General features: G+C 30.9%; 1 protein-coding gene across 1 annotated transcript in view; it reads left to right on the forward strand.

Annotated features, from left to right (window-relative positions):
• Positions 1 to 10,952, forward strand: part of LOC106686102 (DDB1- and CUL4-associated factor 10 homolog) — a 16,021-nt gene extending 5,069 nt beyond the window's left edge. Inside the window, exons 5-10 of the mRNA XM_014429236.2 lie at positions 3,380 to 3,551; positions 4,066 to 4,221; positions 4,309 to 4,484; positions 7,581 to 7,825; positions 8,329 to 8,434; positions 9,467 to 10,952. Coding sequence (XP_014284722.1) covers positions 3,380 to 3,551; positions 4,066 to 4,221; positions 4,309 to 4,484; positions 7,581 to 7,825; positions 8,329 to 8,434; positions 9,467 to 9,935 — 1,324 coding nt within the window. The 3' untranslated portion in view covers positions 9,936 to 10,952. The remainder of the gene's footprint in view (positions 1 to 3,379; positions 3,552 to 4,065; positions 4,222 to 4,308; positions 4,485 to 7,580; positions 7,826 to 8,328; positions 8,435 to 9,466) is intronic.
• Positions 10,953 to 19,969: the final 9,017 nt, after the last annotated feature.

The following is a 19,969-nucleotide window of genomic DNA, read 5'->3' on the forward strand; positions in this document are numbered from 1 at the left end:
TATTTTATTTTACATATGATCATCTTGTAATATTTCATTTTACATGTGATCATCTTGTAATATTTTATTTTACATATGATCATCTTGTAATATTTTGGGATACAAATTAAAATACTGGGATAAAGATTTGAAATTTATTTATTTCCCTTCTTACAATCTGAACTACAGAGTAGATGTGAATTATGGTTATACAATTTGAGCAACGAGTAATACTGCTATGTATTGAACTTCAGTACATTATAAATATTTTTTTGTAATTTTACGACTTTGCGTTGGTACCTGATCCCTTGGAAATGACATGGTACAGAAAAAGGATTGATACCTGTCAACACACGGGTATACTCTGCAGGGAACCCAGAGACCTTTTAAGACCTAATGGAAGTAAACGCCCAGATGTTCATTAGCCATGAGAAGGCTACCTGCTTCAATTATAGTTTATCCCAAACACTTGTCACCCTTTGTAACTTATTCTTCATGGGCATAGCTAATGGTAGCCAATGAGGAAATAAATTCCAAAAGGGTGACACCCAGACAATTAAGTAGTAGGGACTGGAGACCGAGCTGGAAGAGGAAGGGGTATTTGGGGCTCGGAACTGGCAGCTAGAAGAGGATAGAGGATGGACTTCAACCAGAGAAAAGATGGTCTCTTCAGATCTGGAACTCCACGTCTAAGATGTCAACAACACCCCACCTCATTCACCATCCATTCAGCTATTCATAGATATATTAGGTAATCATTTATAATGTAATAATATTTTATGGCAAACCATTTATCTGGATCATTTCATTTTATTGCAATCATTTTATCAAATCTTGTACTAAATGTAAATAAATATTATTATGCTATCATATTACCCAATACTACTCCTTAATATTATTATATATATTTCCATAGTAACAATATTTTATAAATATAAAGATATATAATTGATAAACTGGTCAACACATAAGCCCTTTGGAAAGGTAATCCTATAATCATTTTGTATATTTGGATAATTCCCAATTCACAACAAGGGATGTCATAAAAAATGTTATGTCATGGCTATTGACAGCTGTTACTTTTGGGGGCTTCACGAACTGCATTTTATTATTTATATATGTATTTAGGTTTCTTTTTCTATTTTGTATCTCTATTTATATGATCTATCTCTATGGGTTCCTGATGGAAACCGACCCATGGTTCTTAGAAATTTAGCTTATTTAATATGATACGAATCGAGAATGCCAGGGCCCTGTTTCATAATAAATACAAACTAATAAGTAATCTTGTAGTTTGTTTTTGGTACAATATCAGTGATTTATACAATTCTGCTAGATACTTTTTTTACTTTTAAACTCATGTAATATCACTAATAGTCATCCCTATCATAAAACAGGGTACTTGTATTTATGGACTTATACTATTGGCTTTGACTATTGAAACTTATGATTTTACTTAGCTTATGTACCTGGCAGCTTTTGTGGTGTTCATTTCGGTTCTTGTTAGTCCATGGTCCTCTATTTGTTCATCCTCATCAGCCTGGCCTAGCCTGAGATGTCTGTTTCTCTTCCTTAGTGTGTGCTTGCCTTCGCTGTCTCCTTTCTTTCTAGCCACTCCATTGGCTCCTTTACTTATCTTTTATCACCAGAAATAATAAGTACTCACCGCCATCAGTTGTTTGGGTAAGTGTCGTACCTGCCCCTAGGGTTGGTTTTCTCGACTGTTTATGATGTAGGGTTGCCGACCGTACTACCTGTTAAGTACCTGTGTGTACTACCTGGTAAGTTGGTATCTTTATGGACCCTCTTTGACATGCCTTTAATAGCACAGCTGTTCTCCTACCTGTCAGCTACCGACATGTTATCAGATGGGAAATGCACATCCTGTTTAATTAAATTTAACTTTTCTTTCCTATCTTCTCATGCTGGTATTTTCAATACCTAGCAATACAATTAAATGAACAATTGTATAATTTGTAAAATGGAGGCTGATCCGCCATCAGACGGACCATCCTAGTGTTTATACTATAAATTTTTCGTTATATGTACTTTCTATAAGGACTTTTTGTTAACATAAACTCCAATTTTTATTTATTTTTTTTTTAAACTTACAATTCAGGGTCCTACCACCGTCTTCAAGGTTTTCTAAATATTTTTACAATGCAAATATTAATAATAAATATAATTTCTTACATATTTTTGGATTATTAATGTAAGCATTAGTATATATTACCTAGTACAAACAAATTTTATTATATCACAAATACTAGTTGTTCCCTGTGTTCATATCCATACAATCTTACCCTGCCAATTTTCTATACAATCTGTTAGAATAGAAGGGAACCTCTTAGCAAACTCAGCTATCTTTACCTTCCACATATTTTTCACACCCCCCCCTCCTCCAAGGGGTTGATTTTAAACAGAGCGAGGGTTGATAAATATGTGGAAAAAAAATTTGTACCATTACAATCCATGAAGGATCAGGGGTACAGTACTTTGTAAGGGAGTACTGCTGTTACTAAACCAATGGTTGTGAAAGGAGATGATTTGTTCTGAATCACGCTCGACTGCCTGAGTTTTACTCAATTAAGGGTACCCCTTCATTAGGCTGGGTGGATCCCAGAGAGCTCCTGAACCCACAGGGCTAACTCAGATAAATATGAGGAACGCTCAGGAAAATAGAGAACAGAATTAGGATTAGGGATTGTTAAAATAGTAGAGAACTCTGAAAATGGAGGAGCACTCCAAAACATTGACCATTTTATATTAAAAAAATAAAAATAAAAAAGAGGATAAGACTTTTGAGTTTATGTTAGTAAAAAATCTTATAGAAAGTACATATCACTCAAGATTTAAATAAAATAAAGTTTATCCATATAAGTCTAAAAAACTTTTCATCAATATTGTGCATGTCTAAAGTTTTGGCCAATATGGCCATCCTCAAGGACAATCACTCACTTATCAGCAATGTTATTTAATCTTCCTTACCTAGATTGTTGATAAGTGATAATAGTTTTAGAAAATTTGTAATTAACATTTTAAAATTAAATGAAAGAACGAGAAAATAGGTTTATTTGACTAAAATTATTAGAACTGGGCAGAATAGCCTGCAAACGATTTTAATAATTGGATGTGTAAATTTACAGTTAAGATTGTCCTTGAGGATGGCCAGATAGGCCGAAACATTGAAAATTTAAAATTTTAATAAAGAGTCTTTGAGACTTAAATATATGCAATTTATTTTATTTAAACAATAAAACCAATTTCGAATGAGTGATAAGATTATATATAAAATTAAGATTTATGTTATAAAATTGTACATTGATGGTTTAGGAGCCTAGTATGTTATATAATACAAATTTATTTATTTAAATTTAATAATTTTTTTTTCTATCCGTAGTTATACAGAGAGTGGATTTTTGTATAACCGTGTATTTCATACAAATGGTTTAATGAGAACTCGTCTAAATCCCGATGCAAGTAAAATGATAATCTGTACGACTGGTGGATATCTAATTTTAATACATAATTTAGACCTACGCACGCTCGCTAAGGACCTCGATGGATTTAAGGTTAGATAATTTATTTATTTATTTTTTTAATGTTTCGCATTATATATAAGGCATCAATATTCCATTACCAGCCAAGCTCATTTTAAATTTTTTTATTTATTCAATTAATATTTTTTTACTAGATTAATTATCAGCAGGGAAAAGGATTTTTCTCAAAAAATTTAAATAGCATGTAATTGAACAGTGTTCGATTAAACTCTTTGTTAATTGAAAAAAAAAATTGTGAATGGGCTTGGCTGCTTTTAGAATCCAATGCCTCATATATTTGAGTCAATGTATCCACTTTTAGAAAATTATCATGGAAACATCTCATCTAGATAAGTTAATTCAATTTAATTTTTATTGAAAATATTGCTTTGTAACATATTTCACATAGTTTAATATTTAAGTTTTGAAATAAACTCAAAAATCATATTTAGATATAGATATTTCAATTGATAACACTGGATATGTAAAAAATAACACTACCATATTTATCTATTTATTAATAATCTTATTTTCATAATCTTTCCAGCCAAACATGTACAGGTTAATGCAGCTTAGTCAGACAACCATTCCAGTAGCTGCTAATTTTACGCATTTGTTTTCTAAAAAACGGAAAAAGAACCGCATAGAGTTTTTAACCGATTTCCCTGAGGGTGATGATGCAGAGGTTGTTTCTTCTCTTCAGGTGGTGCTATTTTCTTTGAAAATACTTTTTTTTTTTTTTAATTTTTGGGTTTATTAATGGTTTTTGTTTTTTTTATGTTGTGTATAGGTTCATCCTCAAGGATGGTGCGCACTAAGCAGGAATATTTCAAATGATGAAAACTCTGAATGGACCTGTGTCCATGACATACAAGACACTGAACTTCCTACTAATGATTCTCGTGATCCTTCTCCAGAACTATCGCCTGCAGAAGAATCAGAAACTGAAATCGAACAACCTGATACGTAAGTTTTTGCTTCTAGGTAAGTTTTTAAATTTTATTATTATTGTCACTTACCAATATATTGTTAGGGGGAATACTGCAATTGTGAAAAATTTCACATTTGAATTTTCGAAGGAGATACACACTTTGAGGTCCACTGCATCCAAATAGCGAAGTCTTACATAATGGACTGTGTGAATGTGAAGAACCTAGCTTAAGTATGAAAAGTCCTGTGCTCTGGCATCCGCTGATCCCATATCATTGCAGCCTGCTCCTTCCAGTCCTCTCCGGGACTCCTTCAGTCATCCCTAACCTGTTCCTAATATCCTCATTCCCGATTCTATCCAGGCGGGTAATCCTTAGGCATCTCCTCCAGAAATACATCTCTGCCACTTGTAGTTTGGAGTAGAGTCCTGGGTTAAGTGTTCAGGTTTCTGTGGCATAGCTAAGTGAGGGCTCAACAAAACTTCTAAAAATTCACCTTTTGTTGCCCGTTGAGATGACCGTATTCCAGAGGACTGAGTGCAACATTCTAGTCAACCTTCTTGCTAGTCCAGCTCTCCTTCTAACCTCTGGTTCCGACTCACCGTTCCTATCTATTCTCGACCCCAGGGATTTGAAGGAGTCTATCTTCTTACATACACTTCCATTAATCTGAAGGTCCAGGGCTTCACAGTTTACTGGCAGTTATTCAGTATAATCAAGATTTATTTGTAGACCCCACAGGCTGTATTCTTTTTTCAGGGCCTTCAACGCTTCTTCTAGGCCATCTCTGCTATATGTGACCACTGCTTGGTCGTCGGCAAGGGAAAGGGAGAAACAGTATATGTCCATTGATGTCGATGCCTTTCCCTTCCCCTTGTGTGCTCCACTTCTTTACTGCCTGTTGTAAATAAATTTTCATTTAAAAAAAAAATTTAAATCTGTACCGCTACAACCCATGAAGGGTTAGGTGCAGTACTTTTTAAGGAAGTACTGTTACCAGACCAACAGTTGTTGTTCGCACACGTAAACATTTTATTTTCCTTTATTTTATATTGAAGATTGAAAAAGTTATTTCATTATTTCACATAAAGAGGAATTGATCTATTCAATTGAATATTGTTAATGTAATGATGATATATTGTAAAAAAGGAACTATGCGCTGTTTGTTTGCAACAAAGTTGCGGTTTACGGTAGAATATTGTACTGCATCTCTCACGTTTTTATATCGTACAGTTGACTCTGAGGTCTCTCCACAGCCATGAGTTGCTATTATATCGCACACCGTCTACTAGACTGCGATCTATTACGGTATTTCTGCCTTCATCGTCCTATCGTTTACATCTATGGCCTTCATTAACAGGTCAGATAAATTGACTATTTCTTTCACTGAGGAGGTATTCTTTGTTTATTTTTCATGAAATATTTTCATTGTTTTGTTAAAGAATTTTTATATGATTTATTTAGTTTTTAATAATTAATTTTGTGTAATTTCTCCATTATTTCACCTTTATAAAATTTTATTTTTTCTACTGACATTACTAACCTATACTTTATTATTTTACTTATGATATTAATAATAATATATATTTTTTCTTTGTAAAATAGTTTGATTCTTTTACAAAATTTCTTTTCTTTCATTTTATTTATTTTTTATCATATAATTGCTATCACCAAAAAGGGCAGAACCTGGTTTTGCAGCATTCCGAATCCTTTAGATTTTGGAATCTGTTCTCATCAGTTATGCAAGGTATTTGGTCGGTCGACAGACAGATTTTTAACCAATTAAGGGTAATTAATTTATAAGGCAGAGTGGACCCCGGGGGCTCCTGAACCCACAGGGCTGTCTCGTGCATAATAATTATCTGCCAGAGCTGGATTAGAACCTGGGTCCTTGGAGTCAGTAGCACAGTGCCTTACCAATGAGCCTAGGCTTTATTCTAATTGAAATAGTTTTGACAGGGGTTAAATGCTGAATTAAAAAAAAAATTCTTCAAATTACCTTTAATTCTGTTTATTTGAAATAATTAGCAGTTTTGTATTGTTAACAAAAATAAAAAATAATGGGCATATACGAATTATGAAGGAATTTTATTATTAATTAAAGGAGAAATAGAGACAGGAGGTGAAAGAGACTGGAAAATTTGAATGCGGCTTTGTTATTTTTTTGTATTTTTGCCAATAACAAAGTTGATATTCATCATTTGCACTTTAAAAAAACTTAAAATACAAATTTTTGTAGCAACAGAATAAAAAAAAATTTTTTGTTCAAAATTTTATCTTTCCTGGTCTTAAGATTTTTTATTTATTTTTTGAAAATCAAGAAAAATTCCGATAACTTCAACACAAATGTTGGGGACGTAAGCAGAGTTGGGCAACTATGAAACTACTAGCTAAAATTGCCATGGATACGATATTTATTTATCAATGGTTCATTCATGAATAAGGGTCGTATCCATGGTAACTTTAGCTATAGCTAATGTTTGCCCATCTCTGGATGTAAGTAGGCTAGTATGTGAAAGTTGTGTGATCCATGTGCAGTAACTGGTTTTTTTTTCATAGAATTGAAAAAGTTTAAAAGAAAAATTAATTCAACATTATTTTCCCTTTCTTGATTGTCTGTTAATCCTCTATCTGAGACATCAATCTTTCTTACATTACGTGCTACCAGCCGTAAATTGTGTATATGGACCAGTCGATCGTGATTGACTTGTTGACCACCCCTGGAATATAAGCATTATTTATATTTAACCAGAGTTTCAAGTTTTAATTATAAAAAATAACAAACATTGTACTAAATATGTTATTTATGATAAAACTTATATAAGTATTAACTTTTGATTTCAAAATTATTGCAATATAAAAATAGATTTATTGAAATATAAAAACAAAGTTTCCTAAAGCACAAAAATTGAAATACTTTTCTTCTTGATTTTTTTTATATTAATTTGTTTACCATAAAGTAATTCACAAGCATTCTTTAACTTGATACCAGCATAGAATTGATAAGGACAAGGTTCTACGAGGATGGAGTTTGTTATGCTAAGGGCCCTCTTCTCCCCCCATCATTTTTTTAACATAATGTGAATTTAATCATTACTTATCATACTATACCATACTTTAATCAATGTTTCAGAACCGAGATGGCTTCTTTAGTGATAGGTCTTAACTCTCGATCGCCACGCATTCTGTCCCACAGTGAAGGGCCTCGTCTTCCTCGAAGGGTTTTAAGGAGGCAAAACGCATTTCGTGGTTTCCGAGCACAGGTTCCGCCCGACTCATCACCTCGTGGAGAGCTGACCGTCACATCTACTGATGTTTGGGAAGCTTTGATTGCCATTAGAGAAGCACGTGCAAGGAGAGAAAGATCCAACGAGAGCCGTAAGTAGATCTAAATTTGTTATTATTATTACTATTGTAATATCCTTTTTGTTATGATTAATTAATTTTTTTATATACTTTTTAGTATGATTTATTTTATGTATCAAAGTTAATATTTGTTTGATTTTCTTTTATTTAACCAAAAAACAAGCCAACCAATTTCATCATTCAGAAGCTATGGAATCCAAAACAAGGATATAGTCATATTTGTAAAAGTAGCCATTAATTTAGTTAAGTGTCTTTGTGTTCTGATTGTCTGGAAAACCTGCCCTGATATAAGAGTCAATAATATTATATATAAATTTCTCATATCTATTTAATATTTGATCTTTTCATTTAACCAGGTTTAAAAGTGTTTTTTATCACAATTAGGATCTAGGATCGGACTCTGAATTCTCCTGATTTTTATCTGGGATATTCTAGAAATAAAATTGTTTTTAGCTAATCTATTGAAAAATATCGTATTAATTGAACATAATCTATTGCATGATTCATTTTTTCAGGTAATAATGATGAACAGGGCGGTGAATCAAGGCTACGAATTGTACGAATGCAGAGCGGCATTGATGAAGGAGTCAGGCCGAGAGAACCGAGTTTTATTGCTCCCTTGTAAGTGTGTATTTTAAAAAAAAAAAAATTGAAGTGAAAATATAAAAAAATGTCTACTAGAATTAGGAAATGGTTGTTCTATTCTAATTATTATTGTTATTCTGGAATTAATATTTTCTGCCTTAAACTATAAGAGAGAACGCTCGATCATTTTTAATAAAAATTTAATATATTATTTAATTTCCAGAAGTTTCATTTCTGTCTGCCGGTCTCAATACTTGCACAATTATTTTTTTTTTTTAATATCGAGAAGATGGTCGTGGTTGCAGTCAAAAAAAGAACAAAATAGCTTTCAACTGTTTTATTGTCAAACTGAAACAAATACTATTTATTTGCTGACGTTTCGCCCCGCTTTGTAGAGCTCATTTTATAGTATAACTACTTTTATTTTGCTTGTATTTATCTTATTATCCTACTATGTCAAAATATTTTTAGTTGTTTTCATATCTTTTTAGCCCTGATGAAGATCTACAAAGTGGGGCAAAACGTCGGCTAATAAATAGTTGTTCACTATTTTTTGCTTTATTTTGACCACACCCCCGACCATCTTCTTCATAATTTGAAATAGTATGGTCAATCATTTATATATATATTTTTAATTTTTTGCTCTCATTATTTCTATTAAACCAATTAACTAAAGTAATAAAAAAAAAATGCCTTTGTGACTGACATAAAAAAGATAGTTTATATACCTGAATTAAATTATATATTTAAAAAGATTTTTTAAATTGGTCTAATAAACTTAACTTTATCAGATATTAATGTGCATATCACCTCACTTATATATTTATTTTATATTTCATTTCAATTTTTACCTAATTTATAAATTAAATTATTATTTGAGGCACTTGAATTATTCTTTTATACACTCTGGGTTAGTCTCTTTTACTTAACCTGGTGATATCTTGGTCCCAACTTGGCCGTGTAAGCAGTGTTTTACTGTACTTTTTTTTTTTTTCGGCCAAGACTCCCATTGGAGTCCTATACTGTACTTTCATTCCAATATAATTTTTTTGTATGTTATTTTTCCAGAGGCTTGTTGCATCAAAGGCCTGAAAGGAACAATGAGATTCGACCTTATGGGGAAGAAGGAGGTTCACGTCAAAATAGATCCTATTATATTATCAGCAGACCTAGCCGAGGCGGCTTCAAGATGAAGGTTCCCAAAAACCATACAATTCATCAAAATGTACCAAGGTTGACGCATTACATAGAAGAAACCAACGTCGGTAAAGGATTCATCAAAGAACTATGTTTCTCGGCAGATGGTCGCCTCATATGCTCCCCATATGGATATGGTGTTCGCCTCCTCGCCTTTTCTCCCGAGTGCTCTGAATTGTCATCGTGCGTGCCCAAGTCAGGGCCAGTCAAGCTCTTCGAGTTAGGGACGAACGTCTGTCATACAGATATCGTTGTTAGTACCAAGTTCTCCCCAAGACACTGCCTCCTAGTGTCGGGGTGCCTAACTGGAAGAATCGTGTGGCATCAACCGGTCCTGTAGTCTCGACACTCTATTCATCATTATTTTTCAATTCGATTGACTGAAGTATTTTTTCTTTCTTTTTTTTTTTTTGTTTTTTGTTTTAATGATGATAAAAGTATTTTGTTTGGTCGGGTGATTATGGAATGATGTGCATATTGAAAAAAAAAAAAAAAAAAAATCGAAACATACTCGTTTCGTTAATATTGTTATTTATTTATCGAATTATTTCATACGAGTCTATGTTTAAAGAAAATGTGATATGAGAGGTATATTTTCAGAATCATCCTATCAAAAAAATTTATATGAGATTACTATTTTAGAAGTGAATCAAAACGAGATAAATTATTGGGAACTGGAAATGACTTTGGTTCGATAAACATAAAAATAATAGTTTTACCTATATTGTTGATGTTGAAATCTTTATTGCATTGCAGAAGAGTTCTTGCTCTAAGGAAGAATAAAAGTGTTATTTAACGTTAGATACTTGTAACTGTCCAAAGACCTGTATTACCTGGTGATCTTGAATCAGTCACTATTGTTAAGACTTAGAAAAAAAAATTGTAAATGTACGGTATATATTACTTTTTATATTTTTACAGGTATATTACAAGTACATATTTTATTTATGTTTTCATTTTTTGATTTATTTTCTTAGAAAAAAAAATATCTCGCCTAATTCCATTCATTTTCTAATTAGGCCAGTTTATCTAGGCGTTACTTCAATATTTTTAAAGAAACATATTTGTAATTTTTTTTTTCCTCTGCTGTTATCAGAATATTAATTTTTTATTCTAGTTAATGCAAGACTAGCTTGTAATTTTAAATCTTCAGGTTATTGTTTTGTAAAATTTATTAGTGTATGCGTAATTATCTAAATTAATTTAGTATCATTCCTGCAATTTGACTTTGAACATGTCAGATGAGGAATTGTATGAACCTACATTATTGATGTTCGATTGTAAAGGCAGGTGAAGTTTTGAATTTATTTATTATAATTCTCTTTATTAAATATATATTGATTTTTTCTAAGAAATATTTTTTGAAAATGTCTTATTTCACTGAACACTTTTCTTATTATCGAATTTAGATTAATTTTATATTATAAATATAGTTGAGTCTTTCGTTTGTTATAAGTATAGGATTGTGGGCATCCTAATTTAAAGTTCATGTTATTCATTAAATGCAGAGGAGATCCTAGCAGATTTTCTAGGCTACTTATTTTGTAATCTCTTTGAGATAATTAAATCTCCAACAGCTTCGTCATATCATCTTTCCTTCAACTCAATTGTTCCTTGTTTCCTCTCCTAGTTTTTTGTTGTTTTTTTTCGTTACTTTATTATTATTTTTATCCATTACTTTTAAAAATGTCCAAAACAAAAACAACACCTACCAAACAAGAACTACAAGCAACTAATCTATCAAAATGAAAACCGAAAACGGTCTGTTGACATCATTCTCCATATAACAAATTTTCGACCATGCTAATTATTATGTTGTTTCATATCCTAATTGGGGTATTCATGATCTTTAGTGTGAAATGCTACATGAAGGAATATTTCCTTCTTTTAACATGTTAAAACGATATAACACTTAACATTGTTGAGAGTCTGTTAATAGAATATCATGCAACAGACCAGCTGAACCCCACACCATTTTGTCTGCTGTCATTTTGATTGGTTAGTTGTTCATAATTCGTAGGTTTGTACTGTTTTTGTTTTGGATGTTTTTAAACTCTAAAGTGATGGATGATAATAATGAAATTAACGATGGTTCTGGAAGGAAAGATCACAAAGTTGCCCATAAAATCTGCTAGGAGCTTCTCTGCATTTAACATATAACATGAACTATAAATTAAGCTGCTCACAATCCTTTACTTATATCATTTAGCATGTAAAAACTTCTTGCATCTAACAAAAAATAATGAATACCACTAATATTTCTCATTAAAAATTTTAACATTTTTCATTTCCATTAGTATAAAGAAAAAATACAAAATTATAACAGTTAAATAACTTAAATTTAAATTGTGCTCTTAAACATTTATTCATTGCTGAATTGCTGTTGAATCAAAATCAGAATAGTTTTATCGAGTTAGTCAGCCTGTCTATTGAAAGTGTCAAATATAGGTTAGGTAGAATTAAAAGAGTATTGATTTAATAGCTATGTCAACATGGAAACAGTTATCAGACTGCCAAAATAGTTTGTTTATATGGTAGTGATATTGTGGATAATCTGAAAATTAGAAGTTTTAAATATTTATGAATTTTTAATTTAAAAAAATAGGGTTTTAACTTATAATTAATGACCTGGGCAGAATAGCATGCAAAACAAATTTTAAATTTTGATGTGAGGTGAGAATTTGTGTTGAAGATTGTCCTTGAGGATGGCCGAAACGTTGGACTGTTGATGAAATAAAAAGTGTTGAGACTATACAAGGATACAATTTTTGATTTATTTAATAAATAAACTTATTTATTTGTTCCAACTACTTTATTAATTAAATGTGAACATTAAGATTCATATTAAATGTTCAAAGTGATTTCCTTAAGCTTTTCCTTTTTGTTTAATGTCATACCAAACTAAAAAATCCAGTGGTGTCAGGTCTAGGGAGCGTGCAGGACCAGTGGCCAGGCCAATCCATTGATTGGGATAATTAACATTTAGCCATTGTTATGGACCTCTTCTGTAATGTGCAGGACAACCATCTAATTAAAGCCACATGTCCCTTCTCAGTAGTAATGGAATATGTTCAACTAAATCATAGTAATCATTATTAAGAAATTCTAGAATTGTGCTCGCATTGAGTCGAGGCACCATGAAATGGGGACCTATTAAAATATTGTCTATTATCCCCAACCACACATTGCACTGTTTCTGGTGCTGAGAATGATGCTCACAAATTGCATGGGGATTTTCCTGTGACCAGAGGTAATTATTTTACTGATTAAAAGATACCTCTTCTTGTGAAGGTAGCTTCATCTGTCCTGAAAATTGTGGATAATGCTCAACTTCATTTAAGTACCAATCTGAAAAATGTCTTCTTTGCTGAAAATCTTGCGGTAATAAATTTTGTACCAGTTGATAATGATATGGGTAAAGTCCATCTGCATTGAGAGTTCTCCATACTGTATCTGGCATAATATTTAATTCTGCTCCAGCTCTTCGTACACTACCAGATGGATTATCACCAACATTTCGTAATATGGTCGCACTCCTTTCTTCATTTCGTAAAGAGGTAAAACATATATCAGTACCATCAGCACATGGTATAACAAACCAGTTTCTCTAAGACGCTGAAACGTGGAGCTAAAGTTAGACTTGTTTGATAATCTTCTATTCGGAAATTACCTGGCATATTCACGACTGGTAGCATTTGCATTACCATTGCAAAAACTGTACACAAACACCATATTGGCATATTCACCATTAGTATAAATTGAAGGCATAATGATAATTACTCTGCCTCTTATTAACTGATAAATGTTAGTGACAGTTCTCAATGCTAATTCCAAATAGTATTAATCCTTATGATGCCCATAGTTTTTATACAGTTAGGGATAAAAGGTCATATTAGTATTCTATATAATCCACCTCCTAAACAAAGCGTTTGCTGACATACCTTCAATTTGAACAATATTTAATATGAATCTTAATGTTTACATTTAATTAATAAAGTAGTTAGAACAAATAAATAGGTTTTATTTATTTCATACTATGTAAATAATTCATAACAATGAAAATCTTTAGGTGTGAATATCTCCTAAACAAAGTGTTTGCGGACATACCTTCAGAGAAAATTTTTTTCTTGTTTTGAGGTTCTTAGTTCATATTTTCAGTTTAGCCACTTAACCCGGAAACACCCTGTATTCAATGCTAAATGATTCTAGCATCAATATTGAAAATATAAAGGCTGATCTATTTATTTTATAATCTATTACATAATAATTTATTACAACGTTGTAGCGTTAAATAGAAAAACATTACAGCATTATGATAAGGTTATTAAAGCTCGAAATATGTAGATTCTAAGAATCTTAGTAAACTTGAGGGATTGATCCATTTACGGTGCTTGGGATCCATGACACGATCTGCTTCAAACAGCTCGAACCTCAGCCCTGCTAATCGGTTACACCAGCATTAGTGTGGTATGCCTCTCATCTTTAGCATTACAGAATCTGCACAGGGGCGATTCTGTAAGCTTGAGTTTAAACATATATTTATTAAGTCTACAGTGACTGTGTAGATCTCAGTAATTTTTCTTAAAGAATTTCTGTACAGCCAAAGCACCTAACCACTTTAACTTTAGTTGTGAATAAAAGAACTACTTATCACAGTTGCAAATAAAATAATTAGTGATCATAGTTGATGATAGAATAATTATTTATCACTGTTGTGAATAAACTAATTTGCTTTTCACAGTTGTGAATAACATAATTACTAATCACAGTTGTGAATAACATAATTACTAATCACAGTTATGAATAAAATAATTACTAATCACAGTTGCAAATAAAATAATCACTTATCACAGTTTCAAATAAAATAACTACTTATCACAGTTTCAAATAAAATAACTACTTATCACTGTTATGAATAAAATAATTACTTATCACAGTTTAGAATAGAATAATTATTTACTACATTTTTGAATAAAGTAATTACCACAGTTGAGAATAGAATAATTATCTATCACAGTTGTGGATAAATAATTACTTATATCAGTTGTGAATAAAATAATTGTTTATCACAGTTGCGAGGGAAAAAATTGCTTATCACAGTTGTGAATAAAGTAATTACTTATCTCAGTCTCAGATAAAATAATTACTTATCGCAGTTGAGAATAGAATAATTACTTATCACATTTATAAAAAAAGTAATTAGCACAGTTGAGAATAGAACAATTATTTATCATATTTTTTTTTTAAAAAGTAATTACTTATCATAGTTGCAAATAAAATAATTACTTATCATTGTTGAGAATGGAATAATTACCTATCACTGTTATGAAAAAAATTCTTATCACAGTTGTGAATAAAATAATTACTTATCACAGTTGTGAATAAAATAATTACTTATCACAGTTGCGGGGAATAAAATAATTACTTATCACAGTAGCGGGGAATAAAATTTGCTTATCCCAGTTATGAATAAAGTAATTACTTATAACCGTTGTGAATAAAGTAATTACTTATAACCGTTGTGAATAAAGTAATTACTTATCACAGTTGTTGATAAAAATAATTACCCATCAATGTTATAAAGAAAGAATTTTTATTTAAAAAGTTATTTGATACAAATTATTGAACAGCCGTTTATAAAAGTTGCTCTATAAAAAAAACCTATTAAATATTTATTTTTTAAAACAATTATAAATTGTTTTGGATACAGTTTTGTATATGAAAACTGTAGCAAATTGTAGCCATCATCCACAGTTCAATATTGTTTTTTAATCAAGATTCATGATTTTATGTAATTTAGACACATCATAAACAAAAACCAGATAAAATATATTAACTTGGGACCTTAAAGTCTTAAAGGGTTAAATCTAAGCTTCTGCATTTATTTTATGTGTTTTAGATGATCCCAAGAAACTGAATTTTAATTAGTGTTAAAATTTAAAATCCGTGTGAATATAATAATGAATATTTTTCACTATAAAAAATCTTTGCAGGAATAATTAATTTTCAATTTGCAGTTCATAAAAAATAAATTCTTTATTTGAAACAGGATCAATTCAAGATGCTTTATTATTTTAATCTTTAAATATTATATTTTATTCTAGTTTATATAAATTTTGTTAAAAAGTAATTAATTATTTTTTTAAAAATTTAAGGTTTTATAAATGCAAGTTAAAAACAAATTGATTAGAAAAAAATAATGAAATCTTTAGGTTCTTAGGTTCAATGATGGGAAGATTTGTTGCATTATTTAGTTAGGTATAGTGAAATTACCTTCTTTGTTTAATGTACTTTATTTATAAATCATTAACCCGGGAGAGGTGAATGCCCTGTGAGTAAGCTGAAAATTATAAAGGAGGTTGGATCCTAGAGTACCTCCGGCCAAAAATGTTTTTTTGTTTATGATTTTGTTGGATCTAAATTACATAAAAATATGAATCTTGAATAAAAAATATTTTTTTATTGGATTTAGCATGCGTGTCACCTCATGTGAGATAACACAATATTGAAATGTGGATGATGGCTATAATTTACTATAGTTTTCCTATACACAACTGTGTTTATAACAATTTTTAATTGTTTTAAAATATAAATAATTAATTGTTTTTTTGTATAGAGCAACTTTTAGTTTTTTTCCCGCAACTCTGATGAACAATTATTTTATTCACAATTGTGATAAGTAATTATTTATTCACAACTGTGAAAAGTAATTGCTTTATTCATCACTGCGATAAGAAATTATTTTATTCATAACAGTGATACGTAATTATTCTATTGTCAACTGTGATAAGTAATTATTTTATTTGCAACTATGATAAGTAGTTACTTTTTTCAAAAATGTGATAAATAATTATTATGTTTTCAACTGTGATAAGTAATTATTTTATTCGCAACTGTGATAAGTAATTATTTTATTCGCAAATTTGATAAGGAATGATTTTATTTATAACAGTGATAAGTAATTATTTTACTCACAACTGTGAGAATTAATTATTTTATTTGCAACTGTGATTGTTTTCGACGGAAATAAATGTTTTGAGGAGGGGCCGTCCGTAGCAAAGACGGTTAGACCTAGGTCTATCGTTCTGAAATCTGCAGGCGGCACCGGTTTAAATCCGGCCTGGCTTTGACTTTTTTCATTAAGTGGCGGTCCCAAAAAATTAAGATCTTGACCCCCCACCATGGTTAGAATAGGTTAGTCACCTGTAGATAACTATGCAAACATCACCTTCGCTGTGGATTCCCTTAAAAAAAAAAAAAATCGCTACAAATAATTATGATTTATTTTGGGATTAGATTAAGATTTATTACAAAAATTGTTGTCTATTTTGGGTGATTTACGCCTTTAGAATCAAAAATAGATAACATGAATTATTCTTAAAATTTTATTTACTGCTGAACTGGATAACGTTAGAAAATATACCACTGTTTTGACCCAGCAAAAATCAAATCTAAATTTATAAATTGTAGACGTTAATGGGAGTGAACATGCATGCTGTCACCCTGTATAATAAAATTAACTTCCTCTCAATTTAGTTTGCATCTGTGAGAGAAAAGCCATAAAAAATCCTCACGCAAGCCATGACTTCTTTACCATTATCTAGATCAATGCCACATCGAATCCATTTATTTATATGGTGTATTACTTCACCATGGCCATCGTCATGTTAGGGAATGAGTGGTCTCCAGGCAGTATGTACTTCAATGGGTTTCTTTCATAGCCTTCATTAATACAATTGGTTACCATAAGGAATTACATGACAAAAGTTGTACCATTAAAATGTTTTTTGGGTTCTGGAGGCATATTTTTATGGGATTATGAAGGGAACTATATTTTTTTGTAGGGTTTAAATTCTATACCGTGGTAAAAGAAAGGCCAATGTCTAAATACACTAATTTTGTATTTATGACAGTGATTCAAAAACGTGGGAATAATAAATGAAATTAAGGCCAGTGTCCTTATCTTCAAGTTGGAGACTTTTTCAAAAACCAATACCAAAACTAATAAACAATGGGAGTTTTACCCTCTAAAACCACCCCTGACTCCTATTTTACCCACTAAAACCACCTCCTGACTCCTATTTCACCCACTAAAACCACCTCCTAACTCCTATTTCACCCACTAAAACCACCTCCTGACTCCTATTTCACCCACTAAAACCACCTCCTGACTTCTATTCTTTCCTCCCCAAAGGACTCCCATTAAGTATTATTCATGTAGAGAAGAAGCTAAGTGCCACTTCGTGGTTATGTTCGCAAGGTTCTCATGGTCATTTGTCACTTCTTTTAGCCCTCTCAACCTCTTACGGACAACAGTAGCAAATTTCTTCACCGCTGCACAATGTTGATCTGAGCGCAGCATAAGGTTCACCAAGTTTTCTGGTGTGATATTTATTACATAATCTCTCCAATTTGCTTCTTTCTTATTCGATAGCCAGGGCATTCTGCAGTTTTATCCAACTTAAAGTGGTACAGGTATGCTCTAAAACATCCATGCCCGTCAAATCATACCTCAAACCAACATCGGGTTCAACCTGTAAGTTCACCTACTAGAATCTGCAGCCCCTCAACGCTGTTGCCACTGAGTGACAGCCATTTGCTGCTCTTTTCTCGAAACACGTGAACATCCTCAAAGAAACTCTGCGATAAATGGAAAGCATGACTCCTGTACGATATGGTAACAATCGCTTTGTTCCAAATTGGAGCTCCATATAACATAATGGAGGGGAAAACAGTAGCATGAAGCCTTCTGGTACTTTCTCTGGGCCTCCAATGTTTGGCATAAGGTGCAACAATAAGGACGCTACTTCAGCAGATTTGGGGCTGGTGTACTCCCTGTGAACATTAAACAGTATAGGTGCATCAATCATGACTCCTAGATATTTTAAACACGGCTGAGAACGAATCTTTTGTCTACCTACTGTGAGAGTGGTGGTCTCAATTTATTTCCTGATGTTAACAAGAAGTGCCTCAGTCTAGTGATCAGCAAGTTGCAGGCCCACCGATGGGAACCAACCTCGAATGTGGGAGAGTGAGAGAGTGGATTCAAGAGTAAGAATAAATAGAAGAGATCACTAATAGATATTACTAAAAGAATGCACCTTAACGTCTATCATGTATTTATTGTAGCCTTACAGTAAACTGCACATAATGATCAAGGCCTGGATATTTATGCAAGTGAATATATTGTTTGCATGCATTTTTTAAGCTGCTGATCAAAAGTATTTATAAATCAGGGCATCCAGTTGCAATTCGTTATTTTATTTTGTATATTTGAACTATTTTAGTTCAATAAAAAAAGTAGAATTAATAAATTAAAATGTAGACGAAATCCCAGAATTTTTTTCATTTCTCCTTTGTGGGTTTATAAATAGAACTATATAATTTTATCAATCAGTCAATGATGGAAAGTTTCATTTATTTTCTGAGTTAGTTTTGAAATGGAGTTCATTTCTTTTATTAATAATTTCCCAATTTCTATTACTTTCATATGTTAATTATTGTCACACATTATGTTTTTAATCTATTTATATATACATTTACGTATTTTCTGTTTCATGTTTGTTATCATTTATTTTAATTATTTTATATTAATTTGAGTTTGATTCAATTATTGCATTTTCACTGTCAATTAGCTATCAAATTTATTTGATGTTTTAGTTTATTAACAGTTTTAATTATTTACATATTTTGGTTTATGAAAAAAAAAATTGAAATAATTATTGTTCAAGTTTTAATTCCTTCTCCTATTTCTATCTTTGTTCAGAACCTTTTGTAGGCATATTAGTGTGTTTTAGCTGACATATTGTATACTAGAAAATATTTATCTGAATATTTTATATTTTTTTACTGGATATTTTACAAGTTTTTATGGCATATTTATCAATAATTAACAAAAACAACTATAAAAAGTAATAATAATATACAATAAAATACAAATTACACATATTATACTATACATATAATATAACTAGATAATAATTAATCAAAATGATGGCCTTGATAATAATTAATAAAAACAACTATAAAAATAAACTTTATAAAATACAAATTACACATATTATACTATGCATATAATATACCTTGATAATAATTAATAAAAACAACTATAAAAAAATATAATACTCAATAAAATACAAATTAAACATATAATACTATAAATATAATATACCTTGATAATAATTAATAAAAACAAATTAATAATATACAATAAAATACAAATTACACTATATACATAATATACAAAATTATGATATATATCTAATAACAGACCTATCTATATAGTAACCTATTACATATACACATATTTACAATTTAATTTCATTCAACTGAATCATTAATGTTGAAGAGCTAATAGTTGACCATGTATATATA

This window comes from Halyomorpha halys, unplaced genomic scaffold, assembly GCF_000696795.3.
Source record: "Halyomorpha halys isolate HHAL.00 unplaced genomic scaffold, Hhal_1.1 Scaffold777.1, whole genome shotgun sequence".
Classification (NCBI taxonomy): domain Eukaryota; kingdom Metazoa; phylum Arthropoda; class Insecta; order Hemiptera; family Pentatomidae; genus Halyomorpha; species Halyomorpha halys.